This window comes from Atractosteus spatula, chromosome 10 (assembly GCF_055471065.1).
Source record: "Atractosteus spatula isolate fAtrSpa1 chromosome 10, fAtrSpa1.hap1, whole genome shotgun sequence".
NCBI lineage: Eukaryota > Metazoa > Chordata > Actinopteri > Semionotiformes > Lepisosteidae > Atractosteus > Atractosteus spatula.
This window is the reverse complement of record NC_142715.1, coordinates 10,260,845-10,286,423: the sequence shown is the minus strand read 5'-3', so window position 1 is coordinate 10,286,423 and position 25,579 is coordinate 10,260,845. Positions and strand designations below refer to the sequence as shown.

Below are 25,579 nucleotides of genomic sequence, written 5' to 3'. Positions count from 1 at the left end.
GAGAATGGAACTCTAGAAGTTTTAGATCTCTTTTTTATTACAGGTTCAAACAAACCTGAAAGTTAGGGACTTTCAGGACACTTTTGTTTCATTAAAAAGTGTTTGAAGCCTTTAAATATAATTTGAAAAAAAAAACACTATTGGACATTAGCTGGTGCTTTTTGTAATGATTTGCTATTTCATGCTGGAAAGAAAAGGAAACAGACCCAACGTTTGCTTTCAGATGCAGTTTCCCAGTGGGCAAAAGACGTATAATATACGTCTAATAAACGCATAATTTAGATGTATAAATGTGGTCCGCAATTCGTCTAGAATGAAATTCTAATATACGTCTATTGTTATACGTCAATTATACGTATACGATTAGATATTCATTATACATGGTTGGAGTTCTATTATACGGATAAATTTAGAGGACTGTTATACATATATGGTTGGAGTTCCGGATAACTTTAGAGGTCTATTATACGGATAACTTTAGAGGACTATTATACGTATATGGTTAGAGGTCTATTATACGGATAACTTTAGAGGACTATTATACGTATATGGTTAGAGGTCTATTATACGTATATGGTTAGAGGTCTATTATACATCAGAGATAGGTTTTACAGAAATAGAAACTAGTAAACCAAGCCAATGATTTGGTTTAGAAATTTATTCTGAAAATACACATTCACACCTGAAAAATCTGTATTTCAAATTATACATTGTATACAATCAACAATCAACTTATGGGCAATAATCATCAATAATAATCAAGACACAACTAGTCTTAAACTTCAGCTACAAATTCTGGTAACATGGCAATATACAGTATAGTAATGACAAACACAAACTAATTACATTAACACACTAACTCAAAACCACATTTTGATTCAAATATAAATTTTAAAATGTACAACTTCTATATTTCCTAGAAAAAAAATATTACAATGGAAGTTAAGACAATTTCTGTCCACTATTTGCAAACCCTGTCTAATTGTCCTAACAGTTAGAACCAGAAACCTACAGTATTATTTTCAGTGTCCAGATCTCCTGGCCCCCTGCCTTGCATATGCATTCTTCAAGTAACGCATTGCGTGCTCCTTTATTTCTTTTTCTGTTGATGTAGGGTGGGACTTCAGCACCGTAGCTAGGAGAAAATTATATAATATTACTTCCCAAATAAATGATGATTAATATCTTCTTTAGTATAATCTAAAAAATGAATGGTTTACTAAGCTCAAAGCTGAAATAAACGTATAACATTTGGCTTGGATCATAGCAGTTGAGCAATAGTCTGTCCTAATTAAAGAGTACCCAAAGTTTCAAAGTACAACATAGAATAAGAATAATTAGAGAAACGGCAAAACGATTTTGTGTCATCTTCCCCATTCACACTATTTTTATGTGCCATTTTTTGCTTATTCACGTACTATTTTAATCAAAATAATATTAAGAAAGATCTGTATGTATTCAGATAGTGTTATTATTATTCATACTTACTCGTCAAAAGAGGATTGCTGATATATTTGCGGATAAATACTTCAATCTTCTACGTTTGAAAAACGTGTCCAAAATGGTGACCAACGAATACTAGCAATGCATTGTGGTATATAACCGGAAAATATGCTGGATTAGATATTTTCTCAACGTATGCGTTTATTAATGCTGTCGATATTATGGTTGAAATTTAACATTGATAATACATCGCGGCTATGTGCCCCCTGCTATGTGCTGATGTGCAATTTTAACGCATGCAGTTAGTAAGGATCGGGCACTGTTGTATGGTATTATATATAATTACATTATGGAATAGGATGGGGACAGGCCTGGCATCACGGGGGGAGGGAGGAATGTCGCCCCTTCAGCTTTGGGCAAAAAGATTTACCTAACTTAATTTGCGCCCTAAAAAAATAGCTGTACTTTGTCAATGGTCAGACAACACTAAATGACACTAACAGTCAGTCGGACTGTTTGATGTGCAGGAGGGCTATCTGTCCAGGAACTGCACATATCAGTGTCGTTATTGAGTGTCAATATTACGATCCTGTTTGCTCAGGTGGACGGATTCCTTGCAGTAGTTTATCATTATACTTAAAATCATTATATAACTAGGACTAGTTATAGCAGTCTGTGCTTTCTGTTAGTTTTACAACAATTTTTTTCTTAACGATTCAGAACCTCCATGTAGCTGCAAAAATGAATGCTTATGGTACTTTTCGCTCCAGGCAATACAAACCACGAGAGTGACGAAAAATGTGAAACTGAACTTCATCGCAAATACCAGATTGCTAGTCCTTATCTTCTATCATGAAGCACTAATCAATGGCATAGCTGCGAGATTTCATTTGGGTAGCTGCACCGTACAGCTCAGTTTCAACCGAAATATCACCCCCCCTCAGAATTTCAGACACCCAGATTACAGATTTTTCCCCGGGCACTGCGCACTGATGGGGGATGGGATGTCCAGGAAATGGTATCAACTTTTCTCAAGAAAATAAAAATAGAAACTCTATAGGCACTCAAACATTTTACTGTTTTTTTCAGGCAGGTGGCAAGACCCCCTCCGCAAAACCCTTGTATGCCAAGCTGTGGGCATTGATTCGTCGAATATACTAGGAGTATACGGCACTTTGCACAGTGTACAAAGTAAATTATTTTTGCAGTAATTAATTTATTTACACGTGTATAATAAATATAGTAATATATATAATAAATAAATTAATTACTGCCGTATACTCCTAGTTGTGGCACACACGATATATACAGTAAAAAGCCTCAGGCACTGTGTTAGATGTGTTTTCGACGTTATATATGCGTTTATTAATGTCATCGATTTTACAGTTGCAATTCGACGTTGATTATACGTCGCGGCGACGTATACTGTATATACGTATAGCCGTATTTTCGCCGTGAATATACGTATATTCGACGAATCAATGCCCACTGGGTAAGGACTGGTGGAGATTGTAGGAGTGTTGATGGTTTTTCTCGGTAGAGGATGATTGAGTTTTTTATCCTTCTCTGAAGTGAGAAACCGGAAGAGTTGGGGGTTGAGGGATCTGATGAGGTTAGTTATAAAAGGAAGTTGATGTGGAGCTGTTAGCCGTAAGAATTCCTTAACGACTTTGATGTTGTCATCAAAGATAAACTGCAGTCAGCAAAGATAAAAATATAATTATCTTTGCTTACTGCCCTGTCTTTCTCACACCTGAAGAAGGCTCCACAGCCAAAACGTTGTGATTCTTTTCTTCTCTTTTCAGCATGGAATAACCCTTTACTTGTTCCTTTGCAGCCTACGCATGCAGGAACAGCTACCCACTTGATACTGTATATAACATTCGTATAATCACAACTGTGACTGTCCACTGCAGGCATTTTTTCCATGATTAATTATTCTGGCATTGAAGTGTATTTTATGTCATAATCACTGAAAAAATATGTTTTGTACATTCAGGAAGTAAGACAATGACAAATCACTATGTACTGCAATTAGCTTGACCTGATCTAGATATTCTATATACTTTAACATTTAATTTTAAACATAAATACTATACAGTCTATTGTAATTTTAAAATATGTTAGCTGAGGATGCAAAGGGGTGAAAGGGAAAGGTCAGAGGGTATACTGTAGTAACAACAAAGTTAGGATTGGTGGAGGTGGTAGGGGTGTTGATGGTTTTTCTCTGTAGAGGATGACTGAGTTTTTTTTATCCTTCTCTGAAGTGAGAAATTGGAAGAGTTGGGAGTTGTGGGATCTGATGAGGTTAGTTATAAAAGGAAGTTGATGTGGAGCTGTTAGCCGTAAAACTTCCTAAAGTCTTTGATGTTGTCATCAAAGATAAACTGCAGTAAGCAAAGATAAAGAAAATTATCTTTACTTACTGCCCTATCTTTCTCACACCTGAAGAAGGCTCCACGGCCAACACGTTATGTTTCCTTTCTTCTCTTTTCAGCATGGAATAATCCTTTACTTTTTCCTTTGCAGCCTACGCATGCTGACACAGCTACCCACCTGATATATAACATTCCTATAATCACAACTATGAATGTCCACTGTGTGGTATTTTTTCCATTATTATTTATTTTGGCATTGAAGCATATTTTATGTAATACCGAAGTGTCATAATCCCTGAAAAACATATTTTTTCATTTAGAAAGAATTAAAAAAATATAAATCACTTTGAATTGCATTTAGCCTGTTCTGATCTAGGTTTTCTATATACTTTAACATGCCATGTTCAGAATGTCACAACGCAGAAATGCAACAGTGAAGTGTCGTAATTACAAATGTTCATGATGAGTGATTCTGTCTCTCTTACCTTAGTGTCGGAATATTAATTTAATCTTAATGGAATTTTAAGATGTTTTGGTAATGAGGAAGGAGGGACATGCCATGTTTACAGGGTCATATTTTAAAAATGGTACAGTTAAATTTCCTGAAGTTCAGGATTTTGATAGTCTGTCTCTCAGACCTCAGTGTCAGAATTTTGAGCTGTTTTTATAACCTGGAGATAGTTTCATGCAATAAGCAGAAAGTCCCATCACACTTTGTTCATCCTCGGTTAACCATATATTCTCATATCCATGTTCTAATGTCCCAAATTAAAACTGCTATATTAAAAGTTCTTGCAAAATGCAAGATTTTAAGATTTTTAATGATTTTTAATGATCAGATGGCAAGGTCGTGGTAAATATGCAGAAAGTGCCAGTGAATTCAGGTTTTGCCTTTGTCTTATTTACTCGATTTTCATCAGCCCAAAATCAATGTACTCTCCAATCGCTGTTGCTTCTTCAAATCCTTTAACTGAACGTTGATATTGAGGGATTATATTGTACAAATTGTGGTTTTCTTTTTAAAGCAAATTTGAAAATCTGAGCCTCTATTACAGTTGTCTTGGATGTTTCACAAGGTATAACAGACCCCTTGCACTCTCAGTTAAACTATTTAAAAATATAACAAACTTAATTGATATAGAACAGTATTTAAGGTTACATGTAAATTACAATTAAGGTAAATATACAAAGGTATTAAAATACAAATGTACAGTCCTGACATAATTATGCTGTCCATCTGTCTTTTTTGCTTGTCAAGTTCTCCAACAAATCTGTGTTGTAAATTTAAATATTCTAACAGCGAGAGAATGCACTAATAAGCAAGATTTGTATATCATCTTTCGCAAGCTGTATGGATTTCATGAAAAGCAAGTTGTTCCAGAAAGGAAATGAAAACTTGCATTAAACAAAATCAAGCTACACGTGATCATCCATAGTGATACATTCTATAAGACAAGACAGGAAGAAAGGAATTAATGTCTGGGAATTCTGAGGAATACTGGAACCAATGTCCAAGGATTCAGGATTAGCACATTTAAAAATGACTGTAAAGAGCCATCTACAGGCGAAAGGCGACATAACATCACAGAAGCAGCATTTAAGGTGGATCGGAAAACGCGAATAAGAGGAAGCTGGCGAATAAGAAGCCAACTTCAGCCTTGTTAATGCAATATCATTAGGTGAGCCGAAGTGGAAAAATATTTCTTGCTCTGAATCCTAACATTATTATAGGAGGTATTCTAGGACTTCTCGCCTCAGATAAAACTGCCAATACATCAATTATTTCTACTCCATCAATAGCAGCAGTGTTATTGGTACTGAGTACTAAATGTCATCATACAAAAAGTCGAAAGTTTCAACTGCATTCAAGTTTCAACACCAGGCAGGAGGGTCAGGTCTGTCCAGCACCAGAGCAGGATTTGGTTTCTCCAGCAATGCTGGGCTACTGGGAGTGATGCTGGTACGACCTTAATCAGAGTCAATCGTCTCCTGTTGGCACTGCAGTACGAATACAGAAGAGCTCAGACTGGAGCTGCTGAATTCACAACTTCCTGGCGGGATTCCGAGGAATATTACAGCCGATGTCTACAATTTGAAGGAATAAAGGAGCGGATGTTTGGGAATTCTGAGGAATACTGGAGCCAATGTCCAAGGATTCAGGGAAAGGCTGGACATTTAAGTGTCCTTAAATGTGGAGGAATACTGGAGCCGAGACTCACACACCTCTATCCATTCACTAACTTCCTATACTGCAGGTTCAGAGGCCAGTGACTCCTCTACCTGCACTCAGGCTACCAGACTCTCCTCTGGCCTTCCAGTCTTTACTTCTGTCTCCCCAGAATTAAAAGACCAGCTGTCCATTCTAGCTCCTGACAAATGTGCTTCATTTCAGTTTTTAGCTTTTATTATCCATTTTATTTACCTTTTTGCCTTTTCAAGCTACTATGCAACTGCCTAAAGTCACTCATTAAAGAACATATCTATCACTTCTAGCAGTTCTTGGTCATCTCCTTTGCATGTATAAGGTAAACAACTACTGTTGCACTGAACTAAACTAAATTCCACCTCTATAATTACTCTTCACACAAAGACAGTGTAAACAAGAGAATCCCACTTCTAAAACAATTACAGAGAAGGGATTAAGCTGATATAATTAAATGCACTTTGTTCCCTGGCAGAGCTCTTGGGAAGAGCTAAAATAAAGAAAATAGGGTTAAATGAATATTTACCAATAATGGAACAAGTAAAGGGTTTATTCCGTGCTAAAAAGAGAAGAAAGGAAACACAATGTTTCAGTTGTGGCACCTTCTTTGGGTTAACTTTAACTAACCATTTAATAGATAATAGATAATAGATAATAGATAATAGATCAGTGAGGTGGCAGCGCCCCAAGGCAAGGTGACCCCGCGCACCCCCTCCTTCCTGCGGATTGCCAGGCCCAAGGGCTCAGTCACCAAGGAGAAGAGCAGGGCAGACAGAGGGCAACCCTGCCACACTCACCTGGTCACGGGAAAGAAGATCATGAGGGAACTGTTCACCCTGACACACCTCAGGATCCCCCTGTACATGAGCTTCATGTCCTCTCCCTTTCCCGTCATGTCCTCCACAGGAAGACAGATGAAGGGAAATCCATGTGCTGATTGACAACAAAAAAGTTGCTTCAAATTATTCACCAATCTGTTTTATGTCTGACCACATCTCTCCTTCCTCTTTTGCAGCGAGCACATTACTTTCAGTGTCTTCTCCTGTCTTTTCCTTGCTGTATTACTGTCCCCTTCCCTCATGTGGAGATGGATCCACAGCCGAAACCCTGCTTGTTTCACCCTGTTTGTGCAGCATCAGTCTGTGTGAGGAGAGGGACTCACGCTGCTCCGGTGGTGCAATAGGTCAGCATATTTATACAGCAGAGTCATGCTGAGATTGTGAGTTCCAGCAGCTCCTGGAGTATCATTACTTCTAGTTTTAGCGACTGAAACTAATTGTTAAGTTTAGGTCTGTTCATGTTTCTCTGTCCATTTAAAAGAACTATATTAACACAGGTAAATATGTTTCCACAAGCCAATACACTGCAGCTACATCTGATACTGTTGCTGTTTGTGGGCCAAGTGTTCCTGGTGTCAGCCTACTATACCATCTTCAATTGGCCCAAGTTTTTTTCTGTCACTTGACAATTCTGCTTCTGTATTTTTGCCAGTCTTTTTTGCATTTTATATAAACAGCTAACATTTGTTGTATATATATGGTTCATTCACAGAAATAGGAGAGACTGCCTTCTACTTATATTATTGTTTTGTTTTTGTTTCTGAGAGATCTTGGTACAAAGTATATACAGTATAAAACAATTTTACGTTGTACTTCAAGGCTATGGATCATAAAAATTTCACTTTTCCTTGCTGAAAGTCTAACGCACAAGAGAGAATGGTAATAAACTTCCTGAATATTTGTCCCACAATAGACACTTTTTGGGGAAAAAAAAACTTTTAATTTGATGTGTTATCATGTGAACTCTTGCTCTTATGATGGAAAAATATTGCATTTGGTATTGCATGTAATTAGATGGTAATTCTTTTATTTGCTCTGTCCTCTTGTTAAGATGTGTTATTTCAGGAAAATAAAGTATATGCTCAGTAGAGGGGGTATAATATTTTGTCTGTTAATCAAACATAATCAGCAATTATGGACAACCATTTTTTTTGCCAAGGTTGTGAATACTGTAATGCCTCTGAAGTCACATTGAAACTTCCTGTAGAATTAAAAAAACACAGAAATACAAGCGGGCATGATTTGTGTCCAGGATACTTTAATGCAACAAATCCTGACCCGGAAAGTGCCCCTTCTCTCCTTTTGAGCCACTGCCCACCAAAAGGTCTCTGCACGGCTCTGTTTGGGAGATGTCAAGATGCTGAGCGTGTGCTGTGTTTCAGTGGCAGGTGTAGAGCACACGCTGTTGTACACGGAAAGCACATTGAGCTCCTTGGACATGAAAATTGCCAGATGGTTAAAACTTCTCTCAGTAAACAGGAGATCCTGTGTCCAAAATCCCGAGGTGCCTTTCTTCCTGTCTTGTCATACAGAATGTATTGTAACACTACGGGGTTCATGTGGGCTCCCTCGCTGCCACCACATTAGGTCGGCCCCCAACCGTCGGGGACTCAAACCTGGGCCTCTGGCGTCACTCAACAGGGACCCAGCCTGTTGAGCTAAAGAAAGATCTCCCTTTAGCCCAGCGGCTACAGCCCCTGCTATCACAGGGAAGGGCGGAGAAGTCACCGCGCTGGTAAGCCGGCTCTTACACGCTTCCGGTGGCCGTAAGCATTACACTCTCCCCCGCTTAACTCGCCGTCCTCGGCAAAGGGCTATCCCATCATACTGCTGACACCAATGTAACACTACGGGGTTCACGTGGGCGCTCTCACCGCCGCCACATCAGGTCGGCCCCCCACTGTTGGGGACTCGAACCCAGGATTCTGGCGTCACTCAACAGGGACCCAGCCAGTTGAGCTAAAGAGAGATCTCCCTTCAGCCCAGCGGCTGCAGCCCCTGCTATCCACAGGGGAGGGCGTAGACATCACCACTCTGGTAAGCCGGCTTTCACACTCAATGGTGGCTATTAGCGTTACAGTATAATTAAGGACAATCACATAGGGCTTGATTTAGTTTCATGCAAATATTTACTTCCTTTCTTGGAATAACTTGTTTTTCAACAACATTCATACAATTTGCGAAATATGAAATACAAATATTGCTTATCGGTGCAGAAGAAATACTGCCAGCTGGCAAGAAAATGACAGATTTTTTTTCTTTAACCAAAAACCTGCATAGGGAGATGTAGAACAAAAATCCGCTTGAGTCGTTTTCGTTGGGGAGGAGGGTTGTGGAAGGGCAAAAAAATAAATCTGTTGCGTTTCACAAAATTCAGTTACGAACGGCGCAAGTCGCAGGTGATTCACTCCTCTTCATTAGGTGGCGATAGGAGGTGCAGTGAAGTTTATATCCGGCTGCAGAGACTCCTCTTTCTCAGCTCCGCTTCTCGATTGTCTTGAAGTCGCCGCCACGTTAACGAATGACGTCATCACACTGCGCAACACTGCATATATTTCACCCACGTGTAGGTGATTGAATCATTTTCTTTAGGTAAAGAATGAAGTTGTTTTTTTTAATAACTTCAGTTTCTGAAAACGTAGCGTCTTGTCGGTTGTGTTTATGCTTGAACAGAGCACAGACCTGACAACAGAATCTGTGAAGAATAAAAATAAAGAAGTTGTTCTGTTTAAACATCGCAAGTCAGCCTTTGTTTCTGACCGACTCTGAAGAAGGATGGCGGAGTACTTGTTAAATCTGCAAACCCAGCTTGACTCTTTCATGCAGGTTTTGCTCAAATCGATCGTGTATGAAGTGTCAGAAGTTTTCCGAAACAGGATGTCTGACTCTGAAGACGAGTTTCAAGACAAACTCCGCAGCGTCTCCCAGATCCTGGTGAGACGTGCCGTGTTTAAAATCACGCAGTGTGTGGAGGACAGTGTCGGGAGTGAAATGGCGCAGCTGAAGAAGGAAAACGAGAGCCTGAAGTGGAGATTGCAGCTGAGGGAGAAGGAGTCGGGAGCAGGAGGAGATAAGGAACAGACAGATCGTGTTGGATCCACGCTTCCCTGTGAAGTCACTGCAGAAATAAAAGAAGAAATGGACACAGAACTGCAGCTCTCAGGTCAGTGTGGTGACTTGTATGAAGTCAGTGTGTTTAAAACCAGTGTCTATAACTTTCTCACTGGTGAGATTTTTTTAAAATAAACTTTATTTTAAAGAAAACATCTCGCAAGAGTAAACATTCTCGTTATCTAACAAACTATCAAAGTGTCATAAAAAAAACTTTCCTCGGTGGTGAGAATATAGTGGCGAGATGCAGTGACGTGGGAAAGACTTGTGTGATGTAGCAACGGGATTCTTTATTGGAAACTGAACTGTTTTGTCCGGTTACGGTGCTGAAAATACCTCGTTCACATTCAACAATTGTTTCACTGAATCAATTTGTACTCCGACGTCATTAAGAAACAACATTTATAAATGAACAAGTAATAGGTTTATTCCATGCTGAAAAAAAGAAGAGAGAAAAAACACAACGTTTCGGCCGTGGAGCCGTGTTTTTCCTCTCCTTTTTTTCAGCATGGAATGAACCTATTACTTGTTCCTTTGCAGCCTACGCATGCTGACGCAGCTATCCACATGAACATTTATAAATATTGTATTTACGTTGTATTGGTCTAAATTTTTACTAAGTATACTAATGTTTGTGTATATAAACATTATTTAATTGGTTTAAGTATTACTGTCGTCCAGGGTCTGTGTCTGTATTGAGTCCTTGAATATTAATCCAGTGTGTCTATATTAACCCCTCTCTTTCTCAATGCAGTGTTAGTGTACTGTAGTGTCCAGAAAGTGTCTGTATTAACCTCTCACTCAGTGCAGTGTTAATGACCTGTAGTGTGCAGTCAGTGTGTCTGTATTAACCCCTTTCTTTGATTGTAGTGTTAATGTCCTATAGTGTCTAGTCAGTCTGTGTTAACCCCTCTCTCAGTGCAGTGTTAATGTACTGTTATGTCCAGTCATTGTGTCTGTTTTAACCACTCTTTCAGTGCGATGTTCATGTACTGGAGTGTCCAGTCAGTGTGTCTGTATTAACCCCTCTCTCTGTGCAGTGTTTATGTGCTGTTATGTCCATTCAATGTGTCTGTATTAACCCCTCTCTCAGTGCAGTACTAATATCCTGCTGTGTGCAGACAGTGTGTCTGTATTAACCCCTCTCTCTCAGTACAGTGTTAATGCACTGTAGTGCCCAGTCAGTCACCATGTCTGTATTAACCCCTTTCTCTGATTGCAGTGTTAATGTCCTGCAGTGTCCAGTCAGTGTCTGTATTAACCTGCCTCTCTCTGTGCAGTTTTAAAGTAATGTAATGTGCAGTCAGTGTTTCTATTAACCCCTTTCTCTCAATGCAGTGTTAATGTACTGTGTTGTGCAGTCAATGTGTCTGTATTAACCCCTCTCTCAGTGCAGTGGTAATATGCTCTTAGTTCCAGTTTGTCCGTGTCTGTATTAACCCCTCTCTCTTTCAGTGCAGTGTTAATGTACTGTAGTGTCCAGTCAATCAATGTGTCTGTATTCACCTCTCTCTCTCTCAGTACAGTGTTAATGTCCTGTAGTGTCCAGTCAGTGTCAGTATTAACCCCTCTCTCTCAGTGCAGTGTTAAAGTACTATAGTGTCCAGGCAGTATGTATCTGTTAACACCTCTCTCTCAGTGCACTGTTAATGTGCTGTAGTGTCTAGTCCGTATGTATCTATTGACCCCTCTCTCAGTGCACTGTTAATTTACTGTTATGTCCAGTCAGTGTGTCTGTATTAATCCCTCTCTCAGTGCAGTGTTAATGTACTGGAGTGTCCAGTCAGTGTGTGTGTCTGCATTAACCCCTCTCTTTCTCAATGCTGTGTTAATCTACAGTAGTTAATCTACTGTTTATTAACGGTCCAGTCAGCATGTCTGTATTAACCTCTGTTTCGGTGCAGTGTTAATGTGCTGTAGTGTCCAGTCAGTGTGTCTGTATTAACCCCTCTCTCTCAGTGCAGTGTTAATGTGCTGTAGTGTCCAGTCAATGTGTCTGTATTAACCCCTCTCTCTCTCAGTGCAGTGTCAATGTACATGTAATGTAATAGTGATATTTTTACAGTAGTCTTACTTTTTACATGGTAGTTGGGTTTCTGACTAAGCTGAATCAGAACATGCCCTTATACCCACATATTCCGCTATGTTTAAACAACCCAAATTGATTGTGAGTGTACTTGTATGCATGTGTGTAGTTTAAAGCTTTTTAGATCACATGGCCTCAGCTATCACTACTATGCTGATGATACTCAAATATACATCCATACCAAACCTGACGCTGATGTGGCTGCCTCTATTCTATTTGCATCCCCGATATAAAAACTTGGGTGACTCAAAATTTCCTTCATTTAACTGTGACAAGACTGAAGTCATGCTTATTGGCACCACCCATCAACTTTGTACGACCAATGTGTAACTCCATCTGTAGATGGTCTTGTACTTGAGCTTCAGTCTAAATTGAAAAACTTGGGGATGATATTTGACGTTCGACCCACATGTGCAGCATGTTGTCAGAACATCTTTCATTCACCTCATAAATATTGCTCGACTACGCCCTATGTTATCACTAACTGTGGCTGAAAAGTGTTGTCTAATCTTGAATCAACTACTGTAATGCTCTACTCTCTGGGGTTTCTAAATCCACATTGAACAAACTCCAGTATGTCCAAAATTCAGCAGCCAGAACCCTGACCACGTTTAGTACAAATGATCACATTACTCCTATCCTGGAGTCCTAGCACTGGCTTCCTATCAAGTTTCATATCGAATTAAAAATCCTCCTGCTCACCTATAAGGCTTGGCACCTCCATACTGGTCTGATATTATAACCCTACTCCCTACCTTGCAATCTTCGCTCTTCTAATTGTGTTCAACTATTTGTCCCCCAGTCTGTCTAAACTCTATGGGTGACATGGCCTTCTCCTGTTTTGCCCCAAGCTCTGGAACTCTCTCCCCAAGGATATCAGAGAGTCACCTTCTCTAAACTCTAAATCCAGACTTAAAAACTTTTTCTTCAGAAGAGCCTTTATTTAACTGTTCTGTACCCCTCTGCTCCTACTGTACTTAGTACCACTGTCTACTGTCTCCTCTAACTGCGTATTCTCATCGTGTTAATTTTGTGTATTTTTTGTTGTTGGCATTCTGTAAAATGCTTTGAGAAGCCACCTCTAAAGGTATAAAACTATAAAATAAAGTTTATTCTTATAAAGGTCGTGTCTTCTTGGCCTGTGTTTACAGGCTCAGAGGCCAGTGTTCTCTCCAACGCTGGGGAAAGGGCTCTTCTTGAACAGCAGCACAGTGAGGAGGAGTGGGGCTCCAGTCTGATGCAGGAGACAGAGCTCACTTCCGCAGAAGGGAAAGAGGCACTTAGTGAGCAGCACACAGACAGCAGACAGAGTGTCAAGGATCTGGACTCTGTGGCCATGATGAAGACAGAGCCTGAGAGTGAGACACCTGGGCTCTTAGTATGTGATGATTTCACAGAGAAGATGAATAATCTGGACACAATCAATATTACACAAGGTTGTAATGAACTGGGCTGTGTCTCTGTACAAGAGCACAGTGAAGAACTGGATGTTTTAAATCTTACAGAGCAGGATATGGATCCCAAGTTGATTGACCCTGCAGAGCAGCAGACTGATGTACCTGGTGAAGAGAACATTACTGATATACAGCACACAGAGGAGAGTCAGTACAGGGAGGAGCAACAGCAGCTCCTACAGGGCTTGATAATAATTAGGCCTTGTTCTGTTCAAGTGGAGAGACTGTCACTGCAGAGTCTCAAACAATCATATGATCCCTTAGTATCTGATGACTTTACACACAGGTTTAATAATCTGGTTACTGAGAAAATTGTTGAACTGGAGAGTATGACTGTTCTTGGCCAAAGAGAGGAACAGCTGAATGAAGTGGATGGTTTAAGACCCAGAGAGCTGGAGAACGAGCCCCAGATGATTCACACTGCTGAGCAGCACACTGAAGGTCACAGTGGAGAAAACACAGCTCTGTTTCAGCACACGGAGCAAGACCATTCCATTGAACATTTGCAGAATAAGAGACCCCAGCACGATCAGAGAATGTGGAAGAATAACTCAAGGCCTTGCTCAGATGGAGTGGACAAACTGCCATTATGGCAGTCTAGCATTTCAAAACCCTACCAGCACTTTCACACAGGAGAGAGACCTTTCAGCTGTAGTCATTGTGGGAAGAGTTTTAGTCAGTCAAGTAACTTAATTATCCACCAGCGCATTCACACAGGAGAGAGACCGTTCAGCTGCAGTCAGTGTGGGAAGAGTTTTAGTCGGTCAGATGACTTAAAAACCCACCAGCGCATTCACACAGGAGAGAGACCATTCATCTGCAGTGAGTGTGGGAAGAGTTTTAGTCAATCAAGTAACTTTAAAACCCACCAGCGCATTCACACAGGAGAGAGACCGTTCAGCTGCAGTCAGTGTGGGAAGAGTTTTAGTCAGTCAAGAAGCTTAATAACCCACCAGCACATTCATACAGGAGAGAGACCATTCAGCTGCAGTCAGTGTGGGAAGAGTTTTAGTCAATCATGTGACTTAAAAACCCACCAGCGCATTCACACAGGAGAGAGACCATTCATCTGCAGTGAGTGTGGGAAGAGTTTTAGTCAATCAAGTAACTTTAAAACCCACCAGCGCATTCACACAGGAGAGAGACCGTTCAGCTGCAGTCAGTGTGGGAAGAGTTTTAGTCGGTCAAGTAGCTTAATAACCCACCAGCACATTCATACAGGAGAGAGACCATTCAGCTGCAGTCAGTGTGGCAAGAGTTTTAGTCAGTCAGGTGGCTTAAAAACCCACCAGCGCATTCACACAGGAGAGAGAGACCATTGTTGCGGCAAGGTTTATTAAAATACAGGAATTAAGTTTGCTGCTCCCTTGCCAGTCTCTCTCTCCCTCATCTCAAGTGGTGCTTAATACAGAGAGGTCATTCCATTTGGTTCACATTTAAGGTGTTTTTCTAGCTGATAGAGTGTCCTGATAAGGAACAACTCCCAAAGCTGAGACACATCAACCACCCTAACAGATGGTCATCTCTGATGCCTCACTGTCTGGGAGATTCCAAGGGAGAGTTTCATCCCAAGTGGTTTACAACCCCAAGGTCAGAGTGCATGGTTACTCATCCTCACATGGGGCACCAATAAATGTAGGCATCCTCTCATGAGGCACCAATAAATGTAGGGGTTTGTGCATTTACTGGGATTGTTAATTGTTCCAGTTAGTCACAAAATGATTCTCGAATGCCCATGGATCTTCCAACCAATGAGCGACTGTAGTTCCTCCAGGCACAACTCCAGCTCCTCCTGGACATCCTCAGACTCAGCTCAGACACTCACGTAACGACCAGTGTGTCCCAGTGCCAGGACTTTTCCTTGTTCTAAGAGTTGAGAACGGAGGTTGCCAGCATGTAACCAAAGGATCCACCCGAGGTTAGCCCAGCAGCAAGCCTCGTGAACCCACCGCGAACGCTCACCTGATCAACGAGTAAACTGCGGTTGGAACTGCGGACAGCTGAATATCAGTACTCAGGACTCGCGCTACATCGGGAACGAACCGGTCTTCTTCCTGTCTAAAGAGTGTGACTTGCTCGGATCTGCAGTCACTTTTCTGTGTGCAAACTCTGCTAGTTTCAGTCAACACTAACTAGCCGGTCTTCAGAGAGCATCAGCAGCGCACCGCAGCAGAAATCTCACCCTCCTTCTCCTTCTCTCACGTCGAACCAACACTGCCTGGCACCGGGCCAGAGAGCGCCGATTGGACACGGCAACAGCCTGCCACTGCTTCTTTGCGTCTGCGGGAGATCTGAATCCCCACAGAGCGGATGAGTATTCCACTTTCTGCATTACAGCTTGAGAATTCAATTGTTACCTCAACCTGAGTTGATATCAATTTAATTCCTATGAGTCATGTACTTGATTTTGAGTATCTAATGTACAAGTTGTGACAAAGTTCATTTACAAAATGGTCTAAATGAATGATGTACGGAATGTATGTCCCTCTTGGTTTGTAACTCTTCGTGATGGAATGTATACCTTTTGTATTCTGCTAACCCTCACTATAAGATCTGTTATGTTTAAATGCACATTTTATGCATTAATAAATTTATTAGTATCCGAGTGTGTGTGTTGCTGAGTTATCCCGCAAGGTCGGTTTTCTAATAGCCATCAAAGCCATTTTCTGACTTAATGCTACAATTAATAATTGTCCCTGTAAATGCACAAACCCCTACATTTACTGGAGCCTCGTGAGAGGATGCCTATAAGCTCCTCCAGTCAGGACAGGAGGTTCTACTGTACACAGAGAGGGGTGGGACGGGGGAACAAGCTGATACCCTGGCTTCTCTCCAGACACAGCTGGATGAACTCCTCCAGTTGGGATAGGTGGCTCTACTGTACACAGAGAGGGGTGGGGGTGTGGAACAAGCTGATAACCTGGCTCTCTCTCCAAGCACAGCTGGATCAGCTCCTCCAGTCAGGACAGGAGGCTCTACTGTACACAGTGAGGTGTGGGGGTGTGGAACAAGCCGATACCCTGGCTTCTCTCCAGACACAGCTGGATGAGTTCCTCCACTCAGGACAGGAGGCTCTACTGTACACAGAGAGGGGTGGGAGAGGGGAAGAAGCTGATATCCTGGCTTCTCTCCAGACACAGCTCGATGAGTTCCTCCAGTTAAGACAGGTGGCTCTACTGTACACAGAGAGGGGTGGGGGAGGGGAACAAGCTGATACCCTGGCTTCTCTCCAGACACAGCTGGGTGAGCTCCTCCAGTCAGGACAGGTGGCTCTACTGTACACAAAGAGGGGTGGGAGAGGGTACCAAGCCGATACCCTGGCTTCCCAGTGGGCAGTGATTCGTCAAATATACGTATATATCACAGCAATAATATAGCTATACGTATATATACATTGCCGCGACGTATAATCAATGTTGAATTGCAACCATAAAAATGACGACTTTAATAAATGCATATATAACGTCGAAAACACATCTAACACAGTGCCAAAGGCTTTTTATACATTGTTTGTGCCGCATCTAGGAGTATACGGCAATCTGCATAGTGTACGAAGTAAATTATTTTCGCAGTAATTAATTTATTTACACAGCTTTGCATACAAGGGTTTTGCGGAGGGGTCTTCCCCCTGCCTGAAAAAAAAAACAGTAAAATGTTTGAGTGCCTATAGATTTTCTATTTTTATTTTCTTAGGAAAAGTTGATAACATATCCTGGACACCCCGTCCCCCATCAGAGCTGGTGCCCAGGGAAAAATCTGTAGGGGGGCGTCTGAAATTCTGAGGGGGGGTGATATTTCGGTTGAAATGGAGCTGTACGGTGCAGCTACCCAAATGAAATCTCGCAGCTATGCCATTGATTAGTGCTTCATGATAGAAGATAACGACTAACAATGTGGTATTTGCGATGAAGTTCAGTTTCACATTTTTCGGCACTCTCGTGGTTTGTATTGCCTGGAGCGAAAAGTACCACAAGCGTTCATTTTTGCAGCTACATCAACGGAGGTTCTGAATCATTAAGAAAAAATAGTTGTAAAAACCAACAGAAAGCACAGACTGCTATAACTAGTCCTAGTTATATAACGATTTTAAGTATGATGATAAACTACTGCAAGGAATTGGTCCACCTGAGCAAACAGGATCGTAATGTTGACACACTAACGACACTGATACAGTACGTGCCCTTCCTGGATGGAGAGTCCTCCTGCACATCAAACAGTCCGAGTGACTGTTAGTGTCAATTAGTGTTGTCTGACCATTGACAAAGTACAACTATTTTATTAGGGCGCAAGTTAAGTAAATCCTTTTGCCCAAAACTGAAGGGGCGACACTCCTCCCTCCCCCCGTGATGCCAGGTCTGTCCCCATCCTATTCCATAATGTCATTATATATAATACCATACAACAGTGACCGATCCTTACTAACTGCAAAATGTACTACTAACTTACTAACTGTTAAAATTGCACATCAGGGGGGCACATAACCGCGATGTATTATCAATGTTAAATTTCCACCATAATATCGACAACATTAATAAATGCATACGTTGAGAAAATATCTAACCCAGCATATTTTCCGGTTATATACCACAATGCATTGCTAGTATTCGTTGGTCACCATTTTGGACACGTTTTTCAAACGTAGAAGATTGAAGTATTCGCAAATATCTCAGCAATCCTCTTTTGACGAGTAAGTATGAATAATAATAACACTATCTGAATACATACAGATCTTTCTTAATATTATTTTGATTAAAATAGTACGTGAATAAGCAAAAAATGGCACATAAAAATAGTGTGAATGGGGAAGATGACACAAAATCGTTTTGCCGTTTCTCTAATTACTCTTATTCTATGTTGTACTTTCAAACTTTAACTCTTTAATTAGGACAGACTTTATTGCTCAGCTGCTATGATGCAAGCCAAATTTTATACATTTATTTCAGCTTTGAGCTTAGTAAACCGTTCATTTTTTAGATTATACTAAAGAAGATATTAATCATCATTTATTTGGGAAGTAATATTATATAAGTTTCTCCTAGCTGCGGTGCTGAAGTCCCACCCTACATCAACAGAAAAAGAAATAAAGGAGCACGCAATGTGTTACTTGAAGAATGCATATGCAAGGCAGGGGGCCAGGAGATCTGGACACTGAAAATAATAGGTTTCTGGTTCTGTTAGGACAATTAGACAGGGTTTGCAAATAGTGGACAAAAATCGTCTTAACTTCCATTGTAATATTTTTTTTCTTGGAAATATAGAAGTTGTACATTTTAAAATTTATATTTGAATCAAAATGAGGTTTTGAGTTAGTGTGTTAATGTAATTAGTTTGTGTTTGTCATTACTATACTGTATATTGCCATGTTACCAGAATTTGTAGCTGAAGTTTAAGACTAGTTGTGTTTTTTATGATTATTGCCCATATGTTGATTGTTGATTGATTGTATACAATGTATAATTTGAAATACATATTTTTCAGGTGTGAATGTGTATTTTCAGAATAAATTTCTAAAGCAAATCATTGGCTTGATTTACTAGTTTCTACACCTGTAAAACCTATCTTTGATGTATAATAGACCTCTACCCATATACGTATAATAGACCTCTACCCATATACGTATAATAGACCTCTAAAGTTATCCGTATAATAGACCTCTAACCATATACGTATAATAGACCTCTAAAGTTATCTGTAAAATAGACCTCTAAAGTTATCCGTATAATAGATCTCTAACCATATACGTATAATAGACCTCTAAAGTTATCCGTGTAATAGACCTCTAACCATATACGTATAATAGTCCTCTAAAGTTATCCGTATAATAGACCTCTAACCATATACGTATAATAGTCCTCTAAAGTTATCTGTATAATAGACCTCTAAGCATATACGTATAATAGTTCTCTAAAGTTATCTGTATAATAGACCTCTAACCATATACGTATAATAGTCCTCTAAAGTTATCCGGAACTCCAACCATATATGTATAATAGTCCTCTAAATTTATCCGTATAATAGAACTCCAAACATTTACGTATAATAGAACTCCAAACATTTACGTATAATTGACGTATAACAATAGACGTATATTAGAATTTCATTCTAGACAAATTGCGGACCACATTTTGACGTCTAAGGTATGCGTTTAATCGATGTATATTATACGTCTTTTGCCCACTGGGGTGTTTTTGTATCCACGCAAAACCTCGCATGAAAGTGAAGTTGATACATTTTACTTGTAAAATATTTAACACGTTACAGTGCCAAACTATTAAAATACACCAGAAAAGTACCTGAACTCATCCAATTTATGCATTTGAAATGAACGGATGGGGGAATTTAACATGACTTTCAGGAATCTGGAAATTCACTTTTAGGAGTCTTCGGAAGTCTGGACCCAGATGTGCTCGTACAGTGAGGAGGGGTGTTTTGACTTCCTGCTTTCAGCGCGTGCATTGTTTCTACTTGTGACCACCAATAGAGAGACGCTTTACCGGTTCACAAAAACGTCCCGGGAGTTTTCTGGGTTAAGAGGGAAGAATAAATGTAATAAATGGAGATGTTATTGCCGCTGGGGAGTATGAAGGCATTTAGTGAGGCGGTGGTGTGTGGAGGGAGGAGACGCGCATTCCGCACGGGCAGCGCAGAGCAATGAGTCACACCTGCTGCGCGCCAAATCCTGTCCTATATAACCGCTGAGCTCGGACACACACAGCATCTCCAGCCAGTGCTGGGGATGGAGATAAAGGTAAAAACTGAAGAAATGCTCAAGCAAGCACTTCAATGGATTGAACTGAGAGATGCATTTCATGATGCACTTTTCACTGATGAAACAACAGTGGCTTTGGAACAGTTTTCAAGGTCCATGGCTGGGGGTGGAATATCTAGAAGAGGCCCAGGACAACTTCTTAATTTCAAAGGAATAACGGATCGGAAATTCTTCGAGGAAGTCATGATCAAACAATCTACTGCCCCATACATCAGGGAGCACTTTGGATCCAGGCATCATTTCTGTCAGGACAACTATCTGAAACGCACAGCAGCAAAGGGAAGACTTAAAGCAGAGGAAATAAACTGGGTGAAAACTCCAGCAGAATCCCCAGATTTAAATTCAATAGAAATGGTATGGCATTCCCTGAAAGACTATATTTGGGGGGGGGGGGGGGGAAGCAAGAACTCCTCAGAGCGATAAAAAAACTGCGACAATTTTAATAACAGGCGGTTTCGTGTTCTTCCTTAGATTGTTGAGTGCAAGGGGATACATTCGAGAATGTGATTTCATGAAGGCTTTTGTTCTGTCTTGCTTTGTCAGGTTGTGAATCAATAAAATCATTGAATTAAACATGCCTTTCCAATTTTAATTTAAAAAAAATAGTATAAAAATGTTTTCTTGACCCCTGGGGGGTAATTATAAACGTAAATATTAAGCCCCAAAATAAACACACAGTAATAACGTTTTCTACGTTGACCTTTTTATTAAGTGATAGACAAAAAGCAGGGCGATGACTTTCTATGCAAGCTAGTAGAAGAAATAAGTAGGAGACTCGAAGCTCAGCAACAACAGTAATAGAGTGTATTCTCCTCACACGGTACAAAATAGAACAATGTAGAGCACATAACGTGGTTATGTATCGGAAATGTTTACAAATATTGTGGTAATTGTGCAGTATATGCTTCTGGGAACACATTTGTTTTTCTAGCAGGTAATTGCTCACTGCTGCCGTAGAGTGTTTTGGAATCTACATGCTCTCCCCCCATAGTTATCAACAATGAAAATGTCTCTGGAACAGGCATACTGCGTGGATGATAAAGCGAAGACTGGAGGATCCCAAATCACCTGCTACTGAAAACAAGTGTTTGACATGTGAATGTGATGCCTGTGGCGCACCGAGTGCGTATCCTACAGTGTGAGTACATTTCCACAGCTATTAAAAATGGTTGATCAATTTAACAGTCCGGGTGTGGCAAGTTTTGACTGTTTCCTATCAGTCTTGTGTGAAAAGGAACCCCTCGTTCATTGGAAGGTTCACCTGTTCTACTCATATATGAGCCTGCATTGCAACAGCCATAGTATGGAGTCAAAGACTTTTTATGGGAAGACACATGGTGCATCAGCTGCTCCGGCTTGTAAAGTGAGAAGGGTAATCAAATCCAGAGGGCTTCATTTGAAATATCTGATTATAGTGCAAAATACAATATATTTTTGCTGTGTTAAATTATACATTCTATTATAAATATTTATTTGCACACTGGCTATGTCCCTGACCTCTACAAACGATATATTGATGACTGCGTTGGTGCCGCCACATGCTCCAACGATCAGCTTGAATTCTTCCTGCACCATTTCACCAACTTCCACCTGTCCCTCAAATATACGGTTAACATATCTTCCACTACTCTTCCGTTTCTAGACATCAACTTCTCCATCAACTACCCCCGACTGTCCACTTCAGTTTATTACAAACCCACGGATTCACACAGCTATCTCCTGTACAGCTCATTTCACCCCAACCACACTAAAAACTCTCTTCCTTTTTCACAGTTCCTTAGGCTACGACGATTATGCAGCGACGACATCGACTTCGAGAACCAAGCCCTCGAAATGTACTCCTTTTTCATCAACAGAGGATACCCCAGCAGTGTGATTGACAGGGCCCTTGCCCGAGCCAAAAACACCCCCAGGACCATCAACCCAATCAGGAACTCCCGCCGTAACAACCGCATTCCTTTGGTGCTTCCTTACCACCCTAACACACTTCCTATCCCCAGGACCATTAACCACAACTTTTCCATCCAACAGGATGATCCCTCCATTGGGGCCCTCTTTTCTGAACGCCCTATCATCTCATATCGCCGACCACCTAATCTGCGTAACCTCCTTGTTCACAGCTCCCTTGACCGCCCCCAACAACCATCCACACCAGGCATTTTCCCTTGCAACAGAGCTCGCTGTATCACCTGCAAGTACACAGCCACCACCACACGCATTCAAGGCCTCTCAGGACAATTCCAGATCACCCAGATGGCATCTTGTACCTCCAGCAACCTTATTTACTGTATCTCTTGCAGTAAATGCCCAGCAATCTACATTGGAGAAACAGGAAGGAGACTCGGAGACCGCTTCAGAGAACACGTCAGGGCTGTGAAGATTAAAGATCTTTCCAAGCCCATTGTTTCTCATTTCACCTCTGACGGCCACGACCACTCTAATCTCTCCGTCTGTGTTCTCAAAGACGGTTTTCCGAACTCATACATCAGAAAGACCACCGAAACCAAAATTATTCTGCAGCTAGGATCACACATTCTCCCTTCTCTTAACGACAGACTACTGTTCTTTTAAATTTTCTCCATTCATTGTAAGTTTCATTTCACACCTCTCTGCACCCATTCTGACTTCACACCTCTTGATTGGCCTCTCTTTCTGTCCCCTGCTCCCGCCTCTAACCCCTCCTCCCTCCAAGCCTTTGTTCTCCCGCTACTTTACCTTTGCCTACTGCCCTGTCTCTCTCACACCTGAAGAAGGCTCCATGGCTGAAACGTTGTGTTCTCTTTCTTCTTTTTTTCAGCATGGAATAAACCTATTACTTGTGGCTTTGCAGCCTACGCATGCTGACGCAGCTACCCACCAATATTAAATGTACTTGCCGCCACACTACCATGTGCACTGGCTCAAAAGTGATCTCGGCAGACGTTGTTCCCTACATAAAGCTGAAAGTGCCAAAGAGAATTTCTGTTGAGAAAACAAAATATTTTTTCTTCCTTGATGTTAAGCTGACAGCCTGTCTTTTAGAATGTCTATCTCTAAACACCTCACGCAGCCTCTCAACAGACTAACAAAAAGAGCTTTTACTGATCGTATTGCATGTCTTAAAACACTAACATTTGGCAGTGGTGGGATTCAAACCCACGCTCCCAGAGAGACTGGAGCCTAAATCCAGGGCCTTAGACTGCTCGGCCACACTACCTTCCACCATGCCCATCTTCTTCACGTTGCTGGCTTGGACTGGGGGGGCTTCAGCTCTTGTCATCGGATCTAATGGTATCATGACATGTGGAAGTGACTGCACCTTCATCTTCCAAGCTGCTTTCAATAGCACAAATGCTACTTTCACCAGCACAAACGTAGCAATAACGAAAGAGGTGGGTTTCATCCTTTGTGCTGTTTGTAGGGGCGCAACTCCACTGGGATCTACTGAATTGAAGAGCAAAAATCAAAATCCTCTGCTATTACTGTTGCTTTTTTCATAGTTTCTTCAAATCCTTCATTTGAACGTCAATTTTGAAGGATATTGATGATAATACCACATAAGTTGTGGTTTTCTTGTGATCGCCAATTTTATTCAAATACCAGCCTTTTTTACAGTTCCTTGCGTGTTTCACAAGGTGTTATAGCCCCCCTCGCATCCTCAGCTAACATATTTTAAAATTACAATATATTATACAGCATGCATGTTTACATTTATATTAAAATTAAAGTAAATATACCAGAATATATACAGTGCTAACCCAATAATTCTTGTGAGGTTCTCCAACAAATCTGCATTGCTATTTTAACATGTTTCAGCTGAGGGTGCAACGGGAGTATAAATGAATTTTCCCGCCAGCCATTCAAAGACCAAATTCCATGAGTGAACATTATTTTCTCAGACGTTGCCGGCATTGGACTTTGCCGGTGGTATTGAATTACTGTATGTCCACAACTGTTGTAGTAGTTCCTTCTTGAAGTTCGACTCGTGCAAAGCACTCGTAATATCATAGGTGTTAAAGTTTCACTGAGTCTAATCGACATAATTGAAGCTGTTTTGTTATTCTGTTGTAAAAGCCGAAACCCGAAACAATAGTAGTGTTGTCCTAACAGCTGACAAGTGCTCCTAGTTAGTGTCATGGTGTGTATCCCTGCCTATCATTGGGAGACGGGTAGCTTTTTTACACTCAGATTCCAATCTTCAATGCTTTGTGTGAGAGCTTACATAACTTTCCTTTTCTCACTTTTTCTGACGACTATTCCAAAGGGGCACCCTGTCAATTACGAATACTTTTCAAAAATCTGCCTGCATGTTTGATTATTGTCATTTCATTTCGAAAAAGTTCAAATAATGATCACGAACAAAAAAGGGATAAAGATGCGAGTCAATCTTGAATCAGAGCTGGGTGACATGGGCTTCTGTTCTGATATGGTTGTACGAGAAACAGGAGAAATCGCCAATCTCCTATAGAACATGAGTTGAATCAGGAGTAAGACATATCGTATACTTGTACATATGTCAACGCCAGACCTACATCGTAAAACTAAATTAAAAACTAACATTAAGTTTTCAGAGACATTCATTTATATACAAACAAGAGACAGACCGAGTAGTAATTCTACATTAGTTCAGGTGGGTAAACCTGAACTAACTAGCTAATAAACCTATTAATAATTCTACATTAACGTGTCCTACACTGATCAGACTAATTGAAATGGTCTGATTCAGAGCCTGTGCAGTTCGTGCTAATTACAACAACGCCAGTTCTGAACCCTCATCACCGAACTGAGCACAAGTTCAGCTGTTCTCCAGCTTTGTTACGCATAGTTTTTCATTGCAATTAAGTTCAGAGCAGGAGCTGATCTCCAGACAGTACAGTGTTAAGTTGTCTGCAGCCTCATGCGAATTTCGACAACTTTTCCCAAAGTGTTTTCTATAGCTTTCAGGTGCAGTTCATTTATATAAAAGAATGCAAGTGGTATAAACGCAACAAGCCAGAGGGCAGTCGAACCTATAATCTTCTGACGCGAGGCCTGACGCGTTATTCATTACGCCACTGACCCTGCTATTGGAGGGCCAAAAAAACACGTTTTCTACATTTTTGTCTGTTTAAAAATCACTCTAAAAAAGACAAAGGGTTTGTGTGTCACGCTAAAATTCCGCTTCATTTCGAATGCAAATAAAAACCGTTTTGTTCCAAGAAATCATACATTTTTCACATCCTTCATACTATACTTCTCTCTTGTATTAGTAAAGCATTTTGATTTAAACTGAACACACCTAAGTGTATAGGTGTATAGGTTTCATCTATACACTTAC

General features: G+C 40.7%; 1 protein-coding gene across 1 annotated transcript in view; it reads left to right on the top strand.

Moving 5' to 3' along the window:
- The first annotated feature begins 9,638 nt into the window (after positions 1-9,638).
- The window catches only part of LOC148824928 (uncharacterized), a 37,956-nt gene continuing 22,015 nt past the window's right edge, over positions 9,639-25,579 (top strand). Inside the window, exons 1-3 of the mRNA XM_088926305.1 lie at positions 9,639-10,026; positions 13,212-13,651; positions 13,841-14,840. Of these exons, the coding sequence (XP_088782431.1) occupies positions 9,639-10,026; positions 13,212-13,651; positions 13,841-14,840 (1,828 nt within the window). The remainder of the gene's footprint in view (positions 10,027-13,211; positions 13,652-13,840; positions 14,841-25,579) is intronic.